This window comes from Ochlerotatus camptorhynchus, unplaced genomic scaffold, assembly GCF_037179485.1.
Source record: "Ochlerotatus camptorhynchus isolate MF236.1 unplaced genomic scaffold, CSIRO-AGI_Acam_v1.1 ptg000277l, whole genome shotgun sequence".
NCBI lineage: Eukaryota > Metazoa > Arthropoda > Insecta > Diptera > Culicidae > Ochlerotatus > Ochlerotatus camptorhynchus.
Window position 1 is genome coordinate 3,821,273 of NW_027040766.1, and position 18,951 is coordinate 3,840,223.

The 18,951-nt window shown below is 38.7% G+C and overlaps 1 protein-coding gene across 1 annotated transcript; it reads right to left on the minus strand.

Moving 5' to 3' along the window:
• Nucleotides 1–14,434: 14,434 nt before the first annotated feature.
• On the minus strand, nt 14,435–15,114 carry LOC135706378 (pickpocket protein 28-like). The gene is made up of 2 exons (XM_065227989.1): nt 15,036–15,114; nt 14,435–14,942 (listed from the first exon to the last, which is right to left on the minus strand). The coding sequence occupies exons 1-2, from the start codon at nt 15,071–15,073 to the stop codon at nt 14,435–14,437; spliced, it is 546 nt and encodes a 181-aa protein (XP_065084061.1). The 5' UTR covers nt 15,074–15,114.
• Between the last annotated feature and the right edge of the window lie 3,837 nt (nt 15,115–18,951).

Consider the following 18,951-nt stretch of genomic DNA (forward strand, 5'->3'; position numbering starts at 1 on the left):
TAGAAAAGTATTAGAATCATTCTCATTTTTTAGTGGACACCTGTTACTACATATTTAACCTTAAACTTAGCATACTTTAATTCAAATCTCTCTCGCTTTACCTTTAGCCTTTACTACCCAAATTTGTCACGAAAATTAATCACAGCTGGAACGCTCGTTTTAGTTCCAGCACTTCTGACAATGCGTTTTGTCGTGACCGGACCGTTTAAGCCTTGATATTGAACGGATTTTCCAAGAATGATTCATTTGTACCTTTATGATGTTGCGAAAAATAAATGTTTCAGTTACTAGAAGAGATTTCAGCTTCTAAAAGATAACCCAGGAATTTATACAGATTCATAACATCCTCCATTTTCACGTCCATGGCTGCTTGAAGACGAAAACGGAAGAAATTTATTATCCTACTATCGGTACAAGCTGTCATTCGTATACACTTTAAAACAAAAACACTCAATTTACTCATTGCAAATTGCATACATGTGAAATCGGTGACAGTTACTATACCTCACCCAATTTTTTTCTGGATGCAATTTCTGGGATGTTCTACAAAAAAATGCTGCAATGTTGATGAGGACTTTTTCAAGGGTACACCAGAGAAAGACGCAGAATTATTTTTTTGAGAATTCAGAAAGATGACACCCGTAGCTAAATGATAAGCTTAACTGATTTCTTTCCCCAGTGCCTGGGTTCAATCCCATCCGAGGTCATTGGGATTTTTCGGAGGTGAAAAAATCGCTAGTCACGTCTTCCTTGGCAAGGGAAGTAAAGCCGTTGGTTTGATGTGGTGATGAGTTTGATAGGTTCCCGGTGATTGGCACTCGATTGCCGAAGAGAAACCGATGTCAAATAAAAGAAAGAATATGAAGAGATGTTTGAATCGTGGAAATTCTAGGATGTGTTTAAAAGATAGTTGAGACCGTATCCTGAGGACAACTTGTAGGGAATGTTCGAAGAGATTTATTTGAAATTTGTGATGAATAATTCAAGGAGAAGCTCGAGAGCGAGCCATGAAAATAAATTAAAGGAAATTCGTTTTTAGAATTTTGTAAAACATGGAAGAGAATTGAAAAAAAAACAATGCCAATAATGCTCTGGAGAAAACCTCAAAGTGTTCTGAGAAATCCTATCAAACTTCAAGGGAATTCCAGAGAGAATTCTAATGTTAATCATTAGAATTAAAAAAAAACTGAAGAAATCCAATGATACACCTTAGGAAATTTCTGATTGTTTTTAACATCTTAAGATGTCAATAAGCAATCATGGATAGAGAAGAACAGCTCTGAGTGATTTTTTGGTGCTTTGTCATCTAATTCTGGGATTTTATGTGCCAAAATGCTAGTTTAAGTACTGTGCTGAATGATAAATTCACGAATTGCTAATAGGAAAACTCTTATCTCATGCATAAAATACTGATGAATGATAAGGTACAGAATGCTTCTAATAGTTTGAATTGATTAGTTGCCAATCAGTAACGGTTTAAAACACCCAAATTAGATCAAACGGTCAACATAACCTTATAATCATAATGATTAGCATGCAGAGCCGTACTCAGGATTTTGTGTTTGGTACGCACCCAAAGCTAAATTTTCATGTAGAAAAAATATATGCATTGAATTAACAAATATCTTTTGCAAAGTAATTGGCGAAATTGGTACTAAAACTTAGGATAAATGAGCTAGGAGTTTTGTCTGGATCACTGTGCAATGACTTCATACGCTTATTTGATGAAAGAAGCATGCTCGCCCTCGAAAACTAACACCACCAAGAGGAGTTAAGTTTGCGCAGGATTCGATCCGTTGTGGAAAATATGAGTGATACAATTAATTTAGCTGACACTTTCCCGCATTGCATCAAATCAGAATGCTTTTTAATCTGCACTTCAGCTTGACTCGTCAAATTGAAGTTTGAAGCTATCGTTTACAAAAGTACTAACGACATTCTGATAATTCACTCTTCAACATATTACCCAAATGCGACAAATATGCTAGGAAAACATTGTAGTCGAGTTATTAGCAAAAGAGAAAGTCGATTAAGAGATTGTATCAATGTGGTTTGGCCTATTTGAAAAGTTGCAGAAGATTTGTTAACCTTTCCCGGTTCATTGACGAACGCAGGTAATTTTAATAATTTTAAGATAAATTCAACGCTTAATCCAGAAAGAGACGACACGTCAAAATTGGAACAATCAGTTGCATGGCTTAGGAAAATCCATTCCAATCAAGAAGACAACTAGTCAAATGGATTGGATTTTGCCTCTTTACCCAATTTAGCCTCTTTAGTTAAGACCGTTACTGGCACTGTGACGAAAATTCTAATAGTAATGCGGTTAGAGCTCGATTCAGTCGGTATTAATAGTGTTTTTTTTTTTTGTTGATGTCAAAAAATAGCTGTCAGCCTACTTTGAACTAGTTCGAGCTGCTTGGCTCAATTAACACCCGTTTGATCCAATTTGCGATTTTCTTCATTTTTGCGACCAATTTCTTTCCAATTTGAAGATGATACGTGTTTCTCGTGGTCGCCGGAATGTTTATTCAATTATTTTTAATTTTAACGTTCGCCTATCTTTCAAACAAAGTTTGTTTCCCCAAATGCATTGTGTCTCGAAAATCATCTCGTGTAGGTTTTATACAAAAATATGCTCTCTGAAAAAACTTGCTTGTACGCTGCAGTCCATTGCAAGTACTGCCATAACATTTGTTGCATGAAACATATGCAGAGATTGTAATAAATCCATCCTTACATTGGATGCAAGAAAAAATTGTTTTGCGTGTATACCTAAAACGCAAAAGTAAAAATTAGGTATCTTTGTATCCAGTATATGTATAATATGTATATGTATATGTATATGTATAAAAATATGCGAAATCTAAGATAAATAACATCATCATCAAACGAACTAAGAAGTTCAATTGTAGATCAAAATTCATATGTAACCTCTGGTTCCGATAAAGCTTTCAAAAGACATTTGATCCAATTCATATGCAACAATTTGGAAAAACGTTGTAGCGTTGTTACCCAAGCGCCCCTAGTTATGCAATGTTTTTCAATGTAGCATTACTTTAGGCAAGAAGAGAGAGAGAGAGGGAGAGACGGTTCTTCTACTTGATTTTTCCACACTAACCACAAGAAATTAAAAGACTTTGCTGGTTGGAGAAGGCGAGCTCGATATAGAAATGAAATAAAATAAAACGAAATTGCATTTACCAGCGTCAGCCAGCGATGATCCGAAAAAGGGTTTGGGAATAATCAAACCCTCATCATTACCGTCATCAGCCGAGCCTTGAACTGAGCATGGAAAACCCAATTAACTTTCGATATGCGGTGCTTTCGGAAATTTGCCCGAACAGTCACTTTGTGTAAAGATGGAAAGGAAGAAAATTGATGAAGTAGGAAAATTACTCGATAGGTAATCAACCGCACTGTCAGATTTGATTAAAAGATCGATAAGCAGTTGATTGAGATTTTGTAAATGAAGAACGGTTGGCAAAAAATCACAACACATCTTATCCGCTATAGGATATGAGGAAATTTTTTCGGGCAAATTGTTCCCAAGTTTGCAGTTTGTGAAACACAAAACCTTTTCGTCCAAAGTTCATCCACTTTCTTAACTCATGTTTATTAGCTTTTAAACGACAATTTCTCCCCAGATTCAATCCTTTGTGTCCTTCTTCCCGCTATGAAATGTAAATTTTTCACCTTTTCCGCACTGCCCCTGGCTTCCACCGGAACGGGGTTGCAGCGATATTAAATTCATAAAAACGCGACTTTTATTAGCGTTTAACTAGCGGAAACTTTTTAAACTTGCGTTACGCCAGGTCCCCAAGCGGTCGTACAACCCCTTTCATCGGGAAAGTTGTAAGACAAGGGAAGTTTTTTTTTCTTTTTCGTTCTTCGCCACTTGCTGACGAAGAAAGTTGGACAGTCGGTACTGTTTCGTTTACCGGAGAAAGCGAGAAAAAAGGGTTGAGGTTGCGAAGAAATCTGTAATTAATTAGTTTAGTCACTCGTCAAAAGGTAATTTTCGGTGCTAATTTGAACTGACAGCGTGAACGTCCGCCTGGGGACGGGCGTAACGGGAGTGGCCCCCGGGGGATGGTTTTGAGGGGTTAAATTTTTTCTATTGGAGAGAAAAAAATACATTGTTGATTAGTTAGTATTAAAAAAATAGATGGTCTGCACATATTTTATCAAAAAAAAAAATAAGCAATGTTATCCTATATGAATTGTAAACCATGCATCAATTTAACTTCTAACCACATTACATCTACAGTATTCAGGTATAGATTCTTAACAAACCTGTTATGTAACGATTTTTTGATATTTTGGATCAGTGACAAGTGACAGAACAAGTGAATGCAATTTATGATGATTTTTCGAGAGCCTTCGAAATAGTGCCATTGGTTTACCTTCCTGGCTCATAATTTAGCTGACAGTGTACCTATCGACCCGCAAAGCATTCGTTATAGTTCATGGTGCTAAATCAGATGTGCTTACGATTCCATCTTGGAATTCCCTTGAGTCTCTTTTCAGAACTCCTTCGCAATTATATCCGGAAAATTCGATTTCATTTGTATTTTTCTCAGACCATTACCTTGGAACTAACCATTAAGAATTATCCTCAGAATTTCTTTGGAATTGAACCCAGAATTATTTTGAAACTATGCCTTAGAATTCAATACCCTTTGAGTTCATCTCGTAATTTCCTTTGGGATGAGTTGAAGGATGCAGGATGGGAACAACTTGTATGTGAAAAAATTTGCGAAAAAATCAACGGCAACCGGTGAGATCGAAGATAAAAAAAAATAATTTACATTTCAAACAGCTTCTTAAAAATGGTAATACCGTATGCGTGATAATGTTTGCACCATTGAGAAAAAAATTCGAAACATTCAAAGGGGGATGTTCTCATAGTCTTAAACTATGTTAATCATCGATCGAGTTTCCACTTGCTGCAATTACGGCCTCACCACGCTTCCGGAATGCACGGCTGGTTCTAATAATGTAGTCTGGATCCATTTCTCTCAAGGTACGGGTCAATGTTTGTCTGAGGCTTGCTGTACTCGGGTGGCGTTTAATACATGCCTTGGTCTTCATGACGCGCCATATTGAGTTATCCAGCAGATTAGGATCGGGGCTGGATGGCGGCCACATATCCTTCGCCCAGAACGGAAGATGTTCCTGCAACCACTTCTGAGTGTGGTTCGAGGTGTGGCACGGAGCACCATCTTGTTGAAATACAACTTTTGGCTTCGGACCGTACTGTTCTTTGATCCACGGAAGAACATACTTACTTAAAATCCCGATGTAGACCTCCGTGTTGACCTTGTCGCCTTCTGGAATGAACACCGGGTCCATTTTTTTGCCATCGGAAGCCACCAATCCAAACACCATAACGCTAGCAGGATGCTTGGTCAGATACACGTTCTTGTGCTCGTCGGCCACGTCGTTTACCGGAAAAAAAACTAATATAATATAATTTGACACGGGATCGACGGTAAACATGCTCTCGTCGGTGAACAGGATTACCGGATTTTTTCGCTTAAGGAAGTTCAAGATTTTCTTGCATCGTTCGACTCGTAGCTCCCGGATGCAGTTGGTAATCATGTGAGTTTTTTTTCCGTGTCCTCCACTTCGCAATCTTCCTTTACGATCTTCCGTGCCGTAAAGTCACTGATCCCGTGTTCCTTTGCCATTTTCCTTATTGAACGCACTGGATTCACCCGAATCTTCCTTTTTATAGCAGTGATATCCCTCGGAACCCGAGCTGACCTCGGACGACCTGTGGCCACCTTCGCGGATAGTTGTTCTTTCTTTTATCGGCCTAAAACCCTTTTGAAGGTCCACCGGGACACTCCCACGGCGATTGAAATGTCTTTTTGCGACAATTGCGCGTGAGACAAATCACGAATACGCTGCCACTTCGTCATAGTGCAACTCTGTCAAACTAAGTCAATAATTTTCTTTTATACACAGCCTACTACGGTATAAGCTATAGGTTACGTGCATGCAAAGAAAGCCAACGCATTGTATGCACAGGTGAAACTGGAACCTTATTTGTACGATGGTGCAAACATTATCACGCATACGGTATTGAACATCAGGTTAGCCAGGTTTCAAAATAAACGGAGAAAAATATCGAATGAAGTGATGATATTTCAAAGAAAAATTCAAAATCATTCAATAGTCTTTCTTATAAATTTCAAACGTCAAATATTTAAAATTTTATAACGTTTCAAAAAAAAATTTTAGACCAAGATTTAAAAAAAAATATTAATGCATAATTTTTTTTTTTTTTTTCTTGATTTGTTTTCCGTAGATCTTGTTTTCCATACTGAGTACCAATGCTACCAACGCCAGGGAAGCTTTCGAACCCCCAGGTTTGACTTATCACTACACCACAGACGTTCCATTACAATTATGTTAGAAATGTTAAAAAGTCTGGCATTTCAACTATTCAAGTCCCAGAGTCTTGATGAACAAAAATATTAAAATCTCCTCATAGTGTGAAAATGTACAAGCCTTTCGAAGTTTTTCCAAAATCCGGAACATGATTTTTTTCTGTATCTTGAAAAGGTGTGTGTATCTAAATTTTCTTGAAACCTTACAAAGGACTTTTACAGGTATGTTCTTAAAATCATCTTGGTATTTCCGCAAAGTTCATCTTGGCAGCTTTTCTGATATTTTCTTATTATTTTCTTCATAACTCACTAGGAATTCTTTAGAAACAACTCCTATTTAGAATTCAGCATGCTATTATGAATTTATGAATTTCTCAAATTGGCTGCAGAATTTCATTGGAATTTATCTTAGAATTCTCTTGAAGTTTTTCTTGGAATTTCACTCATAAGTTGCTTAAGGAAAGTTAAGTTTTCTTTATTAGGGAGGCTTTCAGGGTGAAGCTTGTTTGCCTCCGGAAGCAGGAGGCAACTTATACGTATTCTCCAGAAACTTCTATCGAATTGTGCTGTGAGTAACTTTTGATTTCTGGACAGGAATTCATTTAATTTCCATCAGCATTCTGAAGGAATTTTTCTTCTAGTTCCTTTGAAATTCCTGTGGAATTCTACTCACATTACATTTGAATACGCATTTGAATTCTTTTGAAATTTTCCACAACATTTTCATCGAGTTTTCTTTGTATTCTAATCAGAGCAACCATGGAATTCTCCTTGAAAATAAAAACTTGCATTTCAATTCATTGAAATTAGTTTTCTCCTCATAATTATCTTGGAAGCCTTGTCAGAGCCCCCTTGCAATTTTCTAGAGAATACTTTTGAAACTATGAGTTTTAAGATGCACTTAAAATCCTCAACATAATGTTCAGTCAGTCATCCTTAGCATTTCTTAAGTGCATCATGCTTGAAACTCATAAGCTATTTTTCCTTAGAAATCCTTTGGAATTCTCCTAGAACTTTCTTCAAGATTTTTTTGGAATTCTAGTCAGAACTACCGTGGAATAAATCCCTTAGAATTAATTTGATGATCTCCTCGCAATTTCTTTAGGATTATCCTTAGGTACAACTAGAAGTTCACGGTGTATATTTGAGAAAATTTTGTTCTGGATAGTTGGCCGTTGGTAGTACACGGTCCGTTTTTTTTCCGAGTGAGTACTCTTCAGAATTCATTTGGATTTATTCCTAGGATGAGCGTCCAAAAATTCTTTAGAAATTTTCATGGATTTTCAATAGAGCCAAGTCTAAATTCCTTGATAATTTTTCAATACTTTTGACGTTTGTTTTCCAATCTGGGATTTTAAAAATGTTAAAATTCAATCATTGCTTGAATTATTATTAAGGTCTTTGATTAAGAAAATTTGTCTTGCTTTTTGTGCTTAAGAATGTGAGAAAATAAAACCTCATAATTGCAGTTGGAGATGCTTAACGACAAATATCAGACTTAGAGTGGTCATTTTATACGATAGATGAGGAGATGAGAGTATAGAGTTGATAGTTCGGTTAGAGTACGGCAGTGTGAAAATTGTATATAGAGAGTAGAAAGCGAGCAAAGGTCAATTTGGAGGAAGGCACTAATCGGATTAATCATCTCCTTTACCAAACTCCCTTGTTGGGGAGGGATGATGAAGGGTATCTCCCCCCGCCACCACTGGAAAAAGAGACGATCGCCGATTTGCTAACGTACCTTCGATGTGCGGAAACAGTTCTATACTTTCATCTTCTCATAATGTATTGCAATGAGCACTCATACGTCACATTTTTCCGGAAATCGTAGGTATGATTTTTGATATCAAGATAGTCTATATTACATGATATCAGCTATAGTCTGAGCGTACGATTAATTTCATGCAAATCGAAGATGGTTGTGTCGTAAATTTTTATCTTTTTATCCTAAGTATTTGACATGGAACTGGTCAAAAGAGAAAATTCAAAAACTTGTGAAATTTTCTGTGTTTTTTGTTACTTCTTACGTGAAGTTTACAATATTCAGAGTTGGGATGAAATGCTATACTAATATCAACATGAAGCCTTAGTGCGATAATGTATAAGCTAGAAAAATTTCCAAAGAGGATAGAATGATGGTTCCGCTAGAGTATGGCAGTGTGAAAATTGAACAGAAATTAAAATTGAGCGATGGGCCATTCATGCGACAATACTAACAAAACGTGCATACTTTACTTAGATCATACATTGATGCATGAGAGGATTTGAGGTATGTACTAAAAACCACAGGAAAAAGAGTTTGCTGTTCATTGTTCATATACTGTCTGTGGATTTGAGGACATACCTAAAATCCCCTCATCCATGCACAAATTTTTGTGCAAGATTAACGTTAACAATTAACGTCAACGCCGTTAATTTCATCATTAGCTCTAACGTTTTAACGTTAACGTGTTAAATTCACTGACAACTTATTAAAGGTTATCAACGTAATTTTTTTGAAAAACGGTGCCTACCATTGCGCAACGGGACAGTAATTAAATCTAGCAGGAAAAAAATAATAACGTTCTGGGATTGCATCCAATTGAGTTGACGTCTTCATGGAAGTCTCTTTGATTAATTTGGACTTCAATTTGGCGGAGTAAAATAGTTTAAGTTTTGGCCGAAAATATGGCACAGCGATACAAACTTTTTTGACGTAGAATTACCTGTTTCGGCAACAGGTTTTGACCACTTATAACTATGTTGTTTAATTCTAAACAAGCCACTCGATTGGGATTTTTTCTACGAAACTTTAAAAAAGAACACTTTATCAATTCAACTTATCAAACACTATTAAAAATTACTCAAATGTCCAACTGTTGCAATCGTGATCAAAATTATCACCGATTGCCTGCAAAAAGCGTTTTCCCTAACACAGATTTCAAAATCGAATTTCATCCGGTCTCGCTGAACGGTGCATATTCAATAATCTGTGTGTCATCATCAGCAGCAGCAGCAGTGCTTTCAGCGCGTGGCGTTGAACATTGTTCTCCAGTACACAACGAAAGGCTGCCCGCAAGCAGCGAGCTGCAGCCCACATGAGCGTCCAAGGAAGGAGGAAGAAGCCGCACAGCTACTGATCGGATTCAGTAGCTCTTCATGAGTCGCCGTGGGCTATCTATGTCAAGCGCGTCACCCTCGTTCCAAGGAACATACTGCCCTCCAGCATTAGCCGTATTGAACACCCTAGTAGGTCAGCATTACTCAACCATCACGACAAAACGGTTCTCTTCAGGACCACCATAAATTAATGTTGTTTAAGAGTTAATTTTCAATGAACGTTCGCTCGCCTTACTGCCAGTCACATCACCCCCAAAGCTCTTTGATAATGTACCCAGGAACCAAACGTTTGTGGTCAAATACGTAACAGTATTCAAGTGGTACATACAAATTGACTGAATACCACAATACACAGCCTTCAACCCATCGGTCAGCAGGAGGAGATCGGTCGGCTGAAGAACAACAAAGCAACTGGTGTAGATCAACTACCAAGTGAGCTATTAAAATATGGTAATGGAGCACTGGCTAGAGCGCTGCACGGGGTAATTGCCAAGATTTGGGAGGAGGAGATTTTACCTGTGGAGTGGATGGAAGGTGTCGTATTCCCAATCTACAAAAAAGGCGACAAATTGGATTGCTGCACACTGCTGAGCGCCGCCTACAATTTGCAAGAGAGTTCGTGGGGCAATACCAGGCGCGATTCGTGGGTGCCCACGCTACCACGGACCAAATTTTCGCGATTCGGCAGGTTCTGCAGAAATGCCGCGAATACAACGTGCCCACACATCATTTGTTCATCGATTTCAAATCCGCATACGACACAATCGATCGTGATCAGCTATGGTAGATTGCGCACGAGTACGGATTTCCGGATAAACTGACGCGATTGGTCAAGGCGACGATGGATCGAGTGATGTGCGTTGTTCGAGTATCGTGGACACTCTCGAGTCCCTTTGAATCTCGAAGAGGGTTACGGCAAGGTGATGGACTTTCGTGTCTGCTATTCAACATCGCGTTAGAAGGTGTGATCAGAAGAGCTGGGATAGACACGAGTGGCACGATATTCAGGAAGTCCATCCAGCTCCTTGGTTTCGCCGATGACATTGACATTATGGCACGGAACTTTGAGACGATGGCGGAAACGTACATCAGACTGAAGGCTGAAGCTAGGCGGATTGGACTTGCCATCAACCCAGCGAAGACAAAATACATGAAAGGAAGAGGTTCTAGGGAAGACAATGTTAGCCTCCCACCCCGAGTTCAGATTGACGGTGGTCGATGAGTTCGTGTATTTGGGCTCACTGGTCACCGCCGAAAATGATACCAGCAGAAAAATTCAAAGACAGATTATGGCTGGGAATCGTGCCTACTTTGGACTCCGAAGGACGCTCCGGTCGAATAAAATTCGCCGTCGCACGAAGTTGACTGTCTACAAGACGCTGATTAGACCGGTGGTCCTCTACGGCCACGGGACCTGGACTATGCCCGTGGAGGACCAACGCGTCCTTGGTGTTTTCGAATGGAAGCTGTTGCGTACCATCTACGGTGGAGTGCAGATGGATGACGGAACGTGGAGGATGCGAATGAACCACGAATTGCACCAGCTGCTGGGAGAACCATCCATCGTCCACATTGCAAAAATTGGGCGACTACGGTGGGCTGGGCACGTCGTAAGAATGCTGCATGACGACCCAGTGAAAATGGTTCTCGATAGCGACCCAACAAGAACAAGAAGAAGAGGCGCGCAGCGGGCAAGGTGGATCGACCTGCGGACCCTTCGCAGACTACGAGACTGGCGAAGTGTGGCCATGGCTCGAATAGAGTGGAGAAGACTTCTTCGGACAGCAACGGACAACAAGGCCTTAGCCTGATTGGTAAGGTAAGGTCCTTTTGAGGACCACACATGACTAATAAAAGAGTTTATGTTAGAGCTTGTATTCAAGACACATCATCCAGGATTGGCTTGTACTACATGGACAACGATAGAGCACCTCAAAAACAGAACACTCAAATTGCTTCCGAATTTCAACCTATCGAACTTTTTCACAAATTACGAGTTAAGAAATCAATTTAATATTTTCCATACTTTTACATCCAAACTACCTTTCGTAATCCTACGTCAACTCTACGGTTGTGTCTTGGATACAACCTTTTACTTTTATTTCATAAGATAGAGGGCAAAGTTGTTGAACGTAAAATTTTATGAGAAGATGCACAAGACATAAAAGCTGTACAGCTTCAAACAAGCCTTCTCAGCATTATTTACAATAATTAATAAAGTTTGCCGAAGCCAGCGATTCCTCTAGCTCATTACTTCATATATTTATTTTGATTATTTATGAAAAAAAAATAGTCAAATCAGTGAACTAATGATCAGTGTGTTTAAACTTTATTCATAGTTATAACAAGCCATAACTAATCTATTCTTAAACATCGAATGAGTTAACTTGGCAAGGCGTGATTTTGAATATAAATTAGTATAATATATCAATTTTTCTTTTAGAGATTGATTACCAATTCGAAAAGGTCGATTTATTCAAGTACAGACGATAACTTTTATTATGAAAATGGTATGACTAATAAGTTGGAACTCCAATCTACCTTATTCATCACAAGAGAATGCGCCCATGCTTCAGAGTTGGTGCTTTGATTTGAATTTAGAAAGATAATTGTATATAGGGGTAGTGCACCACTTATGATATTACTTAAAATTTTCTCCAGTATAGTCATGGGCAATGTGATTTAATTGGGTAGGGCTAAAAACTAAACCCAAAGCGTATACGCCATTACCGGCTCATTTTCTCTCTCTTACCGGAGATGAACCAGCCCAGGACTGAAAGTCTTCTTAATAAAAATATAAAAATATTTCAAAACAATATTTAAACTAAATGTATAGAAAGTTGAATCATCTTCATTCTTTTCATCGCTAAAATAGTTTTCAAAAATCATAGCTCAAATCTAGTCATCCATTATTCCCAAGACTACATCCCTTAGCTCAGTCGGCAGCTACAAAGCAAACCATGCAGGGGGTGGCTGGGTTCAAATCCCGGTTCCATCTAGGAATTTTTTGGATTGGAAAATATTTCGACTTCCCTGGGCAAAGAGTATGATTCTACTTGCCACACAGTTATACTAATGCAAAAATGGTACAGAAATCGAAAGCTCTCAATTAATAACTGTGTGCATCTAGAACACTAATTTGAGAGCACGCAATAAGCTAATATGCAAAATACTATAAGCATGAAATGCGAAAAAGAAGAAGAAGCCGCAAAAGAAGATTCAGCTCTATTGTAGACCGTCCCGCTTTATCCTAAAACTATACAAATATTTGCTGACGTAGACAACATCTTACGAGAAGGTGCAGGGAGTAAATCGAAAATCTTAAATTGTGATCGTCACGAAAAGGTGTTAGGTTTTGAACGCTTATAGCTTTGTCATTTATAGATGAAATCAAAATCCAAATGCACCAATCGATAGGAAATAGCTCTACAAATCTGTTGACATGAATATTTTTTTTTTCAATTTTCCATAAAAAACTGTCGAAAAATGTACAAATAGCAAGTGATAATGTTGTCATTGTTTTCATGAAATAAACGTTTTTCCTAACCCAAACGTCATAATCAACTACCACTGGATTGCACATCATTCTGCTTTAATCTGTAAAGTTATAAAAGAGAGCTGCTGTCGTACCTCCGCTCATTTTCGCATCGGTCTACGATACGTAACTATGATGCTGCTATCAAAAAATTTAACAGGTGGAGAACCTGTATACGAGCTTTCGCTCTGCATTTGAAATTGAATAACTGAATCCACTTAATTTTCAATTTATGTTGTACTAAGCACCTACTTATTGGAAACCAAACGTTTATTAGAGAAAAGTCACTACTACTTCTACTGTATTTTAAATCAATATCAAGAAGAATGCACGAGTAGTTTACTAAATAGTTTAACGTCTACGTCAACCATGCGGTCGGGTCTTGTACACAACCCCACCAATTTTTTGTTTTATTTTTTTTTTTAATATAAAACTATTGTTATGCTAAGAACTTCAACCGTTGACTAAATGGCATATTGTCATATCATCCCATGAAAATCTCATAAAAATATCACACGTCCGCAAAACCCATTACCGCATAACGCCGTCCAAGTGAAGACATATGAATATTCTACCCCGCCCGGAAGAAAAATACATTCCCCAAAAAAATACAGCAAATCTGTACACGGTAGTGCAAAACATATGCAGAAAGCTACTCGCCCATACATATTTATTTATAGCTTCAAATTATGAAGCGCACCACCTTTCAAGACACAAGACGTTGCTCCAACCAACCACTTTGCATGCCCGGCTTCTATGATGAGGATGCTGATGATGATGATGGGAACGACGACGACGACGACGACGACGAGACACCACAGAAGACGACGACGTTCGATGAAGGGATCGCTGTGGGATTTTCAAATCTCAACAGGTTCCTGCACTTAAGGGTATTTTCGCATTTTCCGATCACCCATCAGGCAAACCCTGCTCCTCCTCCTCGTCCTCCTCCACCGTTTGCTTCCTTTGTGTCAGCCTGTGTTTGCATAAAACCATCCAGGAAATCTTGGAGGCATTCTCAATATTTTTACAACCCCTTCCGGTACATCCCCCCCCCCCCGCTCGTGACCATTTCGCTCTTATATGTGGCTTTGTAGAAACGGATGGCTTTCGTTTCGAATATGGATAGATTTGTGTGAATGGGGAGGAAAGTGTTGGCACAAATTCAAATCGGTTTTACGACGAATCACTCTTTCGCACAAATGTAAGGAATTGCTTCTCTTGATCGAAATGAGGAGGATGGGCAAGTGGCTTTCTTTTGTTTGTGGTTTTCAAGAAATAGATGAAGATATAACACATTTTTATGCAATCGATTTCATTCTTGTTAGGGTGACAGTTCTAGGCTGCTATGAGAGTGCTAGTAACGATTATTGAGAGTAATCGTAATGGTTGATATAAGCATTTACACCAATATTGGTTTCAATGTGCAATAATACAGCATTTCAACAACTGTTATGAATGAGATGCCCAGAAATAGGGAAAGTAATCCTCCGCAGGAAGCCAGGAATTCAACGACTCCATATCTGACCGTAATTCGGGATCCATAGAAATGGTCTTTCTCGAAGCGTACCAGTACTTCCGAGTAGTTGGCTGATTTCAAAGAACTGTTCGAAGCATTGCTTTTGTACCTGATTTCGTTACAAGTTGGTAGGCAATTGCAGGATTGCACGAAATACTTTGACAGTGGTATGTCCTGCGATATCGCTCGAATCATGATTTCCTTCTGCAGTTGATCTTCAGAAACGGATGTATCGTTGCACAGTTGGACGCCAATCGGACGAGGCATGTATGGCAGGACGCAGTTCCGTGTATCCAAAAAGTAATTGGTTCGACATTCCAACTCACAATTCTGCTGACTATAGATTCGGAAGAAACTAAGCTGACGTTGATCGCCGAAATAACACTTGGTGCTGGGGATGTAGAAATTCGTGATAATAAATTGAAAAACAACATGAAAGCAAATCCCATTTTTATGATTTGTAGTCTTCGATTGACTAACTTACCTTTGTGGGCAACTGAACTTCAAATATCTTTGTCCCATCGACTTCTTGGGATGAATCACTATCTTCACCGATTGCCCAGGTTCAATCAGTATAGCATTCTCAGCTCTATATGGGAAGTCAATTGGATTATGCAGGTCTATTGATACCGCGGTGAAATTGCTACAATTGTGACCATTATCAATTTCAGAAAATCTAAATTTTATCTTCAACTCATATGCCGGGGACAAATCAATTGCTCTTCTTGGGTAGTACTTGGCAAATGCGTCAAATGCTCCATATCCCGTCTGAAGACTCCAGTTTTCAACCGATTGTGATGCATTCGACAGGACAAGTTCGGTGGACATTCTATAAATTAACAAAAATAACTTTGCTCCAGCAAATCACCAAACATACGGACGCATTTAATATCTTACTCACCCATCTCTGTTGAACAGATCTGCAGCAGCCACGTTGTTGAAGGTATAGCAAACTCCTTGCTCCGTTTTGGTTTCCGTAAACAGAGCCTCACAGCAAGCGCACTGTTGGCCCCAACAAGCCTGTTCGCAGAATCGCTTCAACGAAATCACTTGCTCCGGACACTGTCCGCAGATGGTAACCGCAGGAAACGGAACACTCCAAATGGACGAAGGGGTTTCATTCACAACAGTTTGCAGCAAATTGTTTGCCATTTTCTTCCAGCTGAGTAGAATTCCGAGACTGCACAATGTGACACCAGCAACGATCACGATCAGCCAAAACAATCTTTCTATCCAATGAAGCTCTTTGTTAAGCACATGCTTAAGGGCCTGGAACGAAGTCTCGCGCTGAAACGCCTGCATCGTGCGATTCCTCAAACTCCCAACTTTGTATTGATCGAACACCCTTTTAGGACTGCTCTCATCAATTTTACCTTTCGTGGAAAAGTCCAAGTGGTGAGAATCGTCCATCTCGTCTAATCACTCTAACGCGATGCAATCACTCAATCCAAATGACTAGGATAGCCGTGAGTCAGAATCCTTTATAAAGATTTTCGCCCACCTCGGATTCGGAGTCCACTTATATTGCACTTAATTGACCGCACCAATTTAATCTAATCAATTAGTCACCTCCCTAATAAAGTAAGGATAAATTATAGGAACCGTGAAAAGAACACTGCTTCGGTCGATGGGATGGCACCCGATAAGCACGGTTGAGTTCCGGTTTTTTTTTCTGGTTTGCATTCCTTACCTAAGTTGCGGTGAGAGGGTCATCCATTTCAGTGGGAGGTATGCTAATGAGGAATTCATCTGGAAATTTTTTGTCACACCTTCGCCGAAAGATAGGCGCTAATTTATTCCACCCTAATGAATATATTTATTCTTTTTTGTCGGCACGATGGACATAAATAAGTGAATTATTTTCGATGGTGCTATAAACAGAGGGGTTGATAAGGATCTAGAATGAATTTCGAGAAAAATCAACTAATCAGTTGAAGACGAAAATTTTAGTCTAAATTCGATGGTTAAAAATTTTGGTTGAACATTTGAGTCCTTGCTTTGATGCACGTTCAAAGTTGGAAGTCTTTATTTCATGAGTAAGTTTCAATAAATTATGAGCATGATTGAGAGTCAAGGAAGTAGCCAGGTTTCAAAATAGGAAGCGGGGTATTTTTTATGATGGACAATTAGCCCATTATGTTGTTATAAGGCCAAGGTCACTAGGTCAAATGAGTAATTTCAACGAAATTTTAACTTCTGTCAAACTGCATCAATATTTTATAAGTTTGTGCCAACAAATGTCGATTCGCATTTTTTCCTGTCTTTTCCCGGAATTATTGAAATTTCACGGATGAGCGATAGACATTTGAATTAAGCATAAAACCAAATGCGATTCAGCCGTAAGGATCGGTAGATTAGATAATTTAATTAAACTTTAACATATTACACTACACTACGAAGAATTATCACAAGTATTTTGGTTTACTAAGTGCTTCTCTAAGTAGAGCCTGTGTGTGTGCGTGTGAGTAATTAAAATCTAACTCCCACTGTCTGGCAGTAGCATTATGGATAAAATCTTCCCGCAATCATTTCTTATGAATGCAACAAGCTTGAACCCGGGAGTTCGAAGGTGACAGCTCTACCGTAGCTTCAATTGCAAATTACAAGAACGCAGGCATTCCTACGCTATTTTCACACACGATAAGCCCCGCTCCAATACATTATCGATGCTAATATACACCATTGATAGCGCGTACTAAAACTTTCAATAAACGCATTTAACAAGTTTCAAAATGATCGTCTCAATTTAGATGGATAAATCCTATCAAGGAAAGAAGAACCAAAAGGCGAATAAACTTAGCTGAGCGTTGTTATATGCAACGGAGAGAAGTTTGATAATTTTCACTTAATGTAATTTTTAACACCACTTCTGTACTTTCCAATTAACACATTTTAAAAACGAAATTGTATATTTTTAACATTTTCACATGAACGAAAACGACGCAGCAAAACAAAAACACATCATTTTCGCAGCGTGGCCTACTTCGATCGTTCTTCTCTAAGTAGAGTTAGAGTCGGTGTATAATGAGTCACGCCAAGAGAAAAACAGTTGAACTCGCATCACGGTTTTCGAAAGATTCCCTTTCTTTTAACTTGGCAACAGAGGACTTCTCCATCAACTTCAAATGACTTCTAGCGAGGAAAAAAATTAGCGGCTGTAGTAAATCATTATATCAGTGATTTTGTCGAATTATCTCAAGGAAAAATAGTAGAAATTGTCATTACTGATCATTACAAAACGTATCGCATGACAAATGTAATGCTCAATGCGTGTATATGATCATTTCTTCGGTTTATTTAATATTTAATTGCAATACCTTTCGTGGACCTTTCATAGCATCGTAATGCTTGTTTACTTTGCACGATAGGTAGCCGGTTTGACAGTTCAATAGGTAGACTTGGCTTCACTCTTGGCGTGACTCATTATACACCGACTCTAAGTAGAGTCTGCCTCAGATTGTCAGTTGCTTATAACAGAGGAATTTTGCAAGCAATTGTTTGTTTATTCTTACTTATTAAAGAATAAAGACAAATGAATGGAAGTTGAGAATTGTGCAGCGCATTGCAAAAAATGAATTCTATTCAGAATGGTGTAGAAATTATCAATAGTACTCTCATGTATTTCTCTTCACAATTATCGTGGAGTTCTCTTCAGAATAAGAGAGTGTCTAGTATAAGAGAGGAGCGGACTGGCTGGTTTTGAGCCAAACGAACTGTGCAGCGCAGCGAGCAGCATGGGCAGTGTTGCTAGAAATCACCTAAGCATAGGTTGCCAAGGCAGTTTGTTTTGAATCCGCTCCTCTCTTATACTAGACCCTTTCTATTCAAAACTATCTTGAAATTCACTTTAGAGAGCATCCTAGGGGAAGGACAGTTCCAAGTATCAGCATCAATACCGATGGTGGACATATCAGATATTTTAATATGTGTGATATTTGCGAATCTTATACTTACTCTGACAATTGTTTTTTTGTTTTTGACTATTTTTGGTTTTAAGTGTACATTTGACATTTGTTAAATCTAAAATAGATTTCACACGAGAGGCAAGTCATTCCTTGAAGATCTCGCTAGCCACCGCCAACGCAATTCGCTCATTTTTTCGCATAAATTAAGCATTCTTTGTTAGCTGATCTCAGTGCACATTATCGGCCGCACTGCTGTTCTCAGGAAATAGTCATTAATTTCCACGAATTCTTCATCGTCTGCAAACCAATATGCTGTCCTCCGATGGAACGGGAATCGACTGACTACGCCGCCCCTGTAAACGGAGTCCAAGAGTGATGGTTCGTATTACGCCCGATTTGCCATGAGCAGAGCTGGTAAATATCACGGCCGTCATGTGACAATGAGAAAACAGGCCCTCTCACTATCACGATACGAAACTAACTATCATTGGCTTT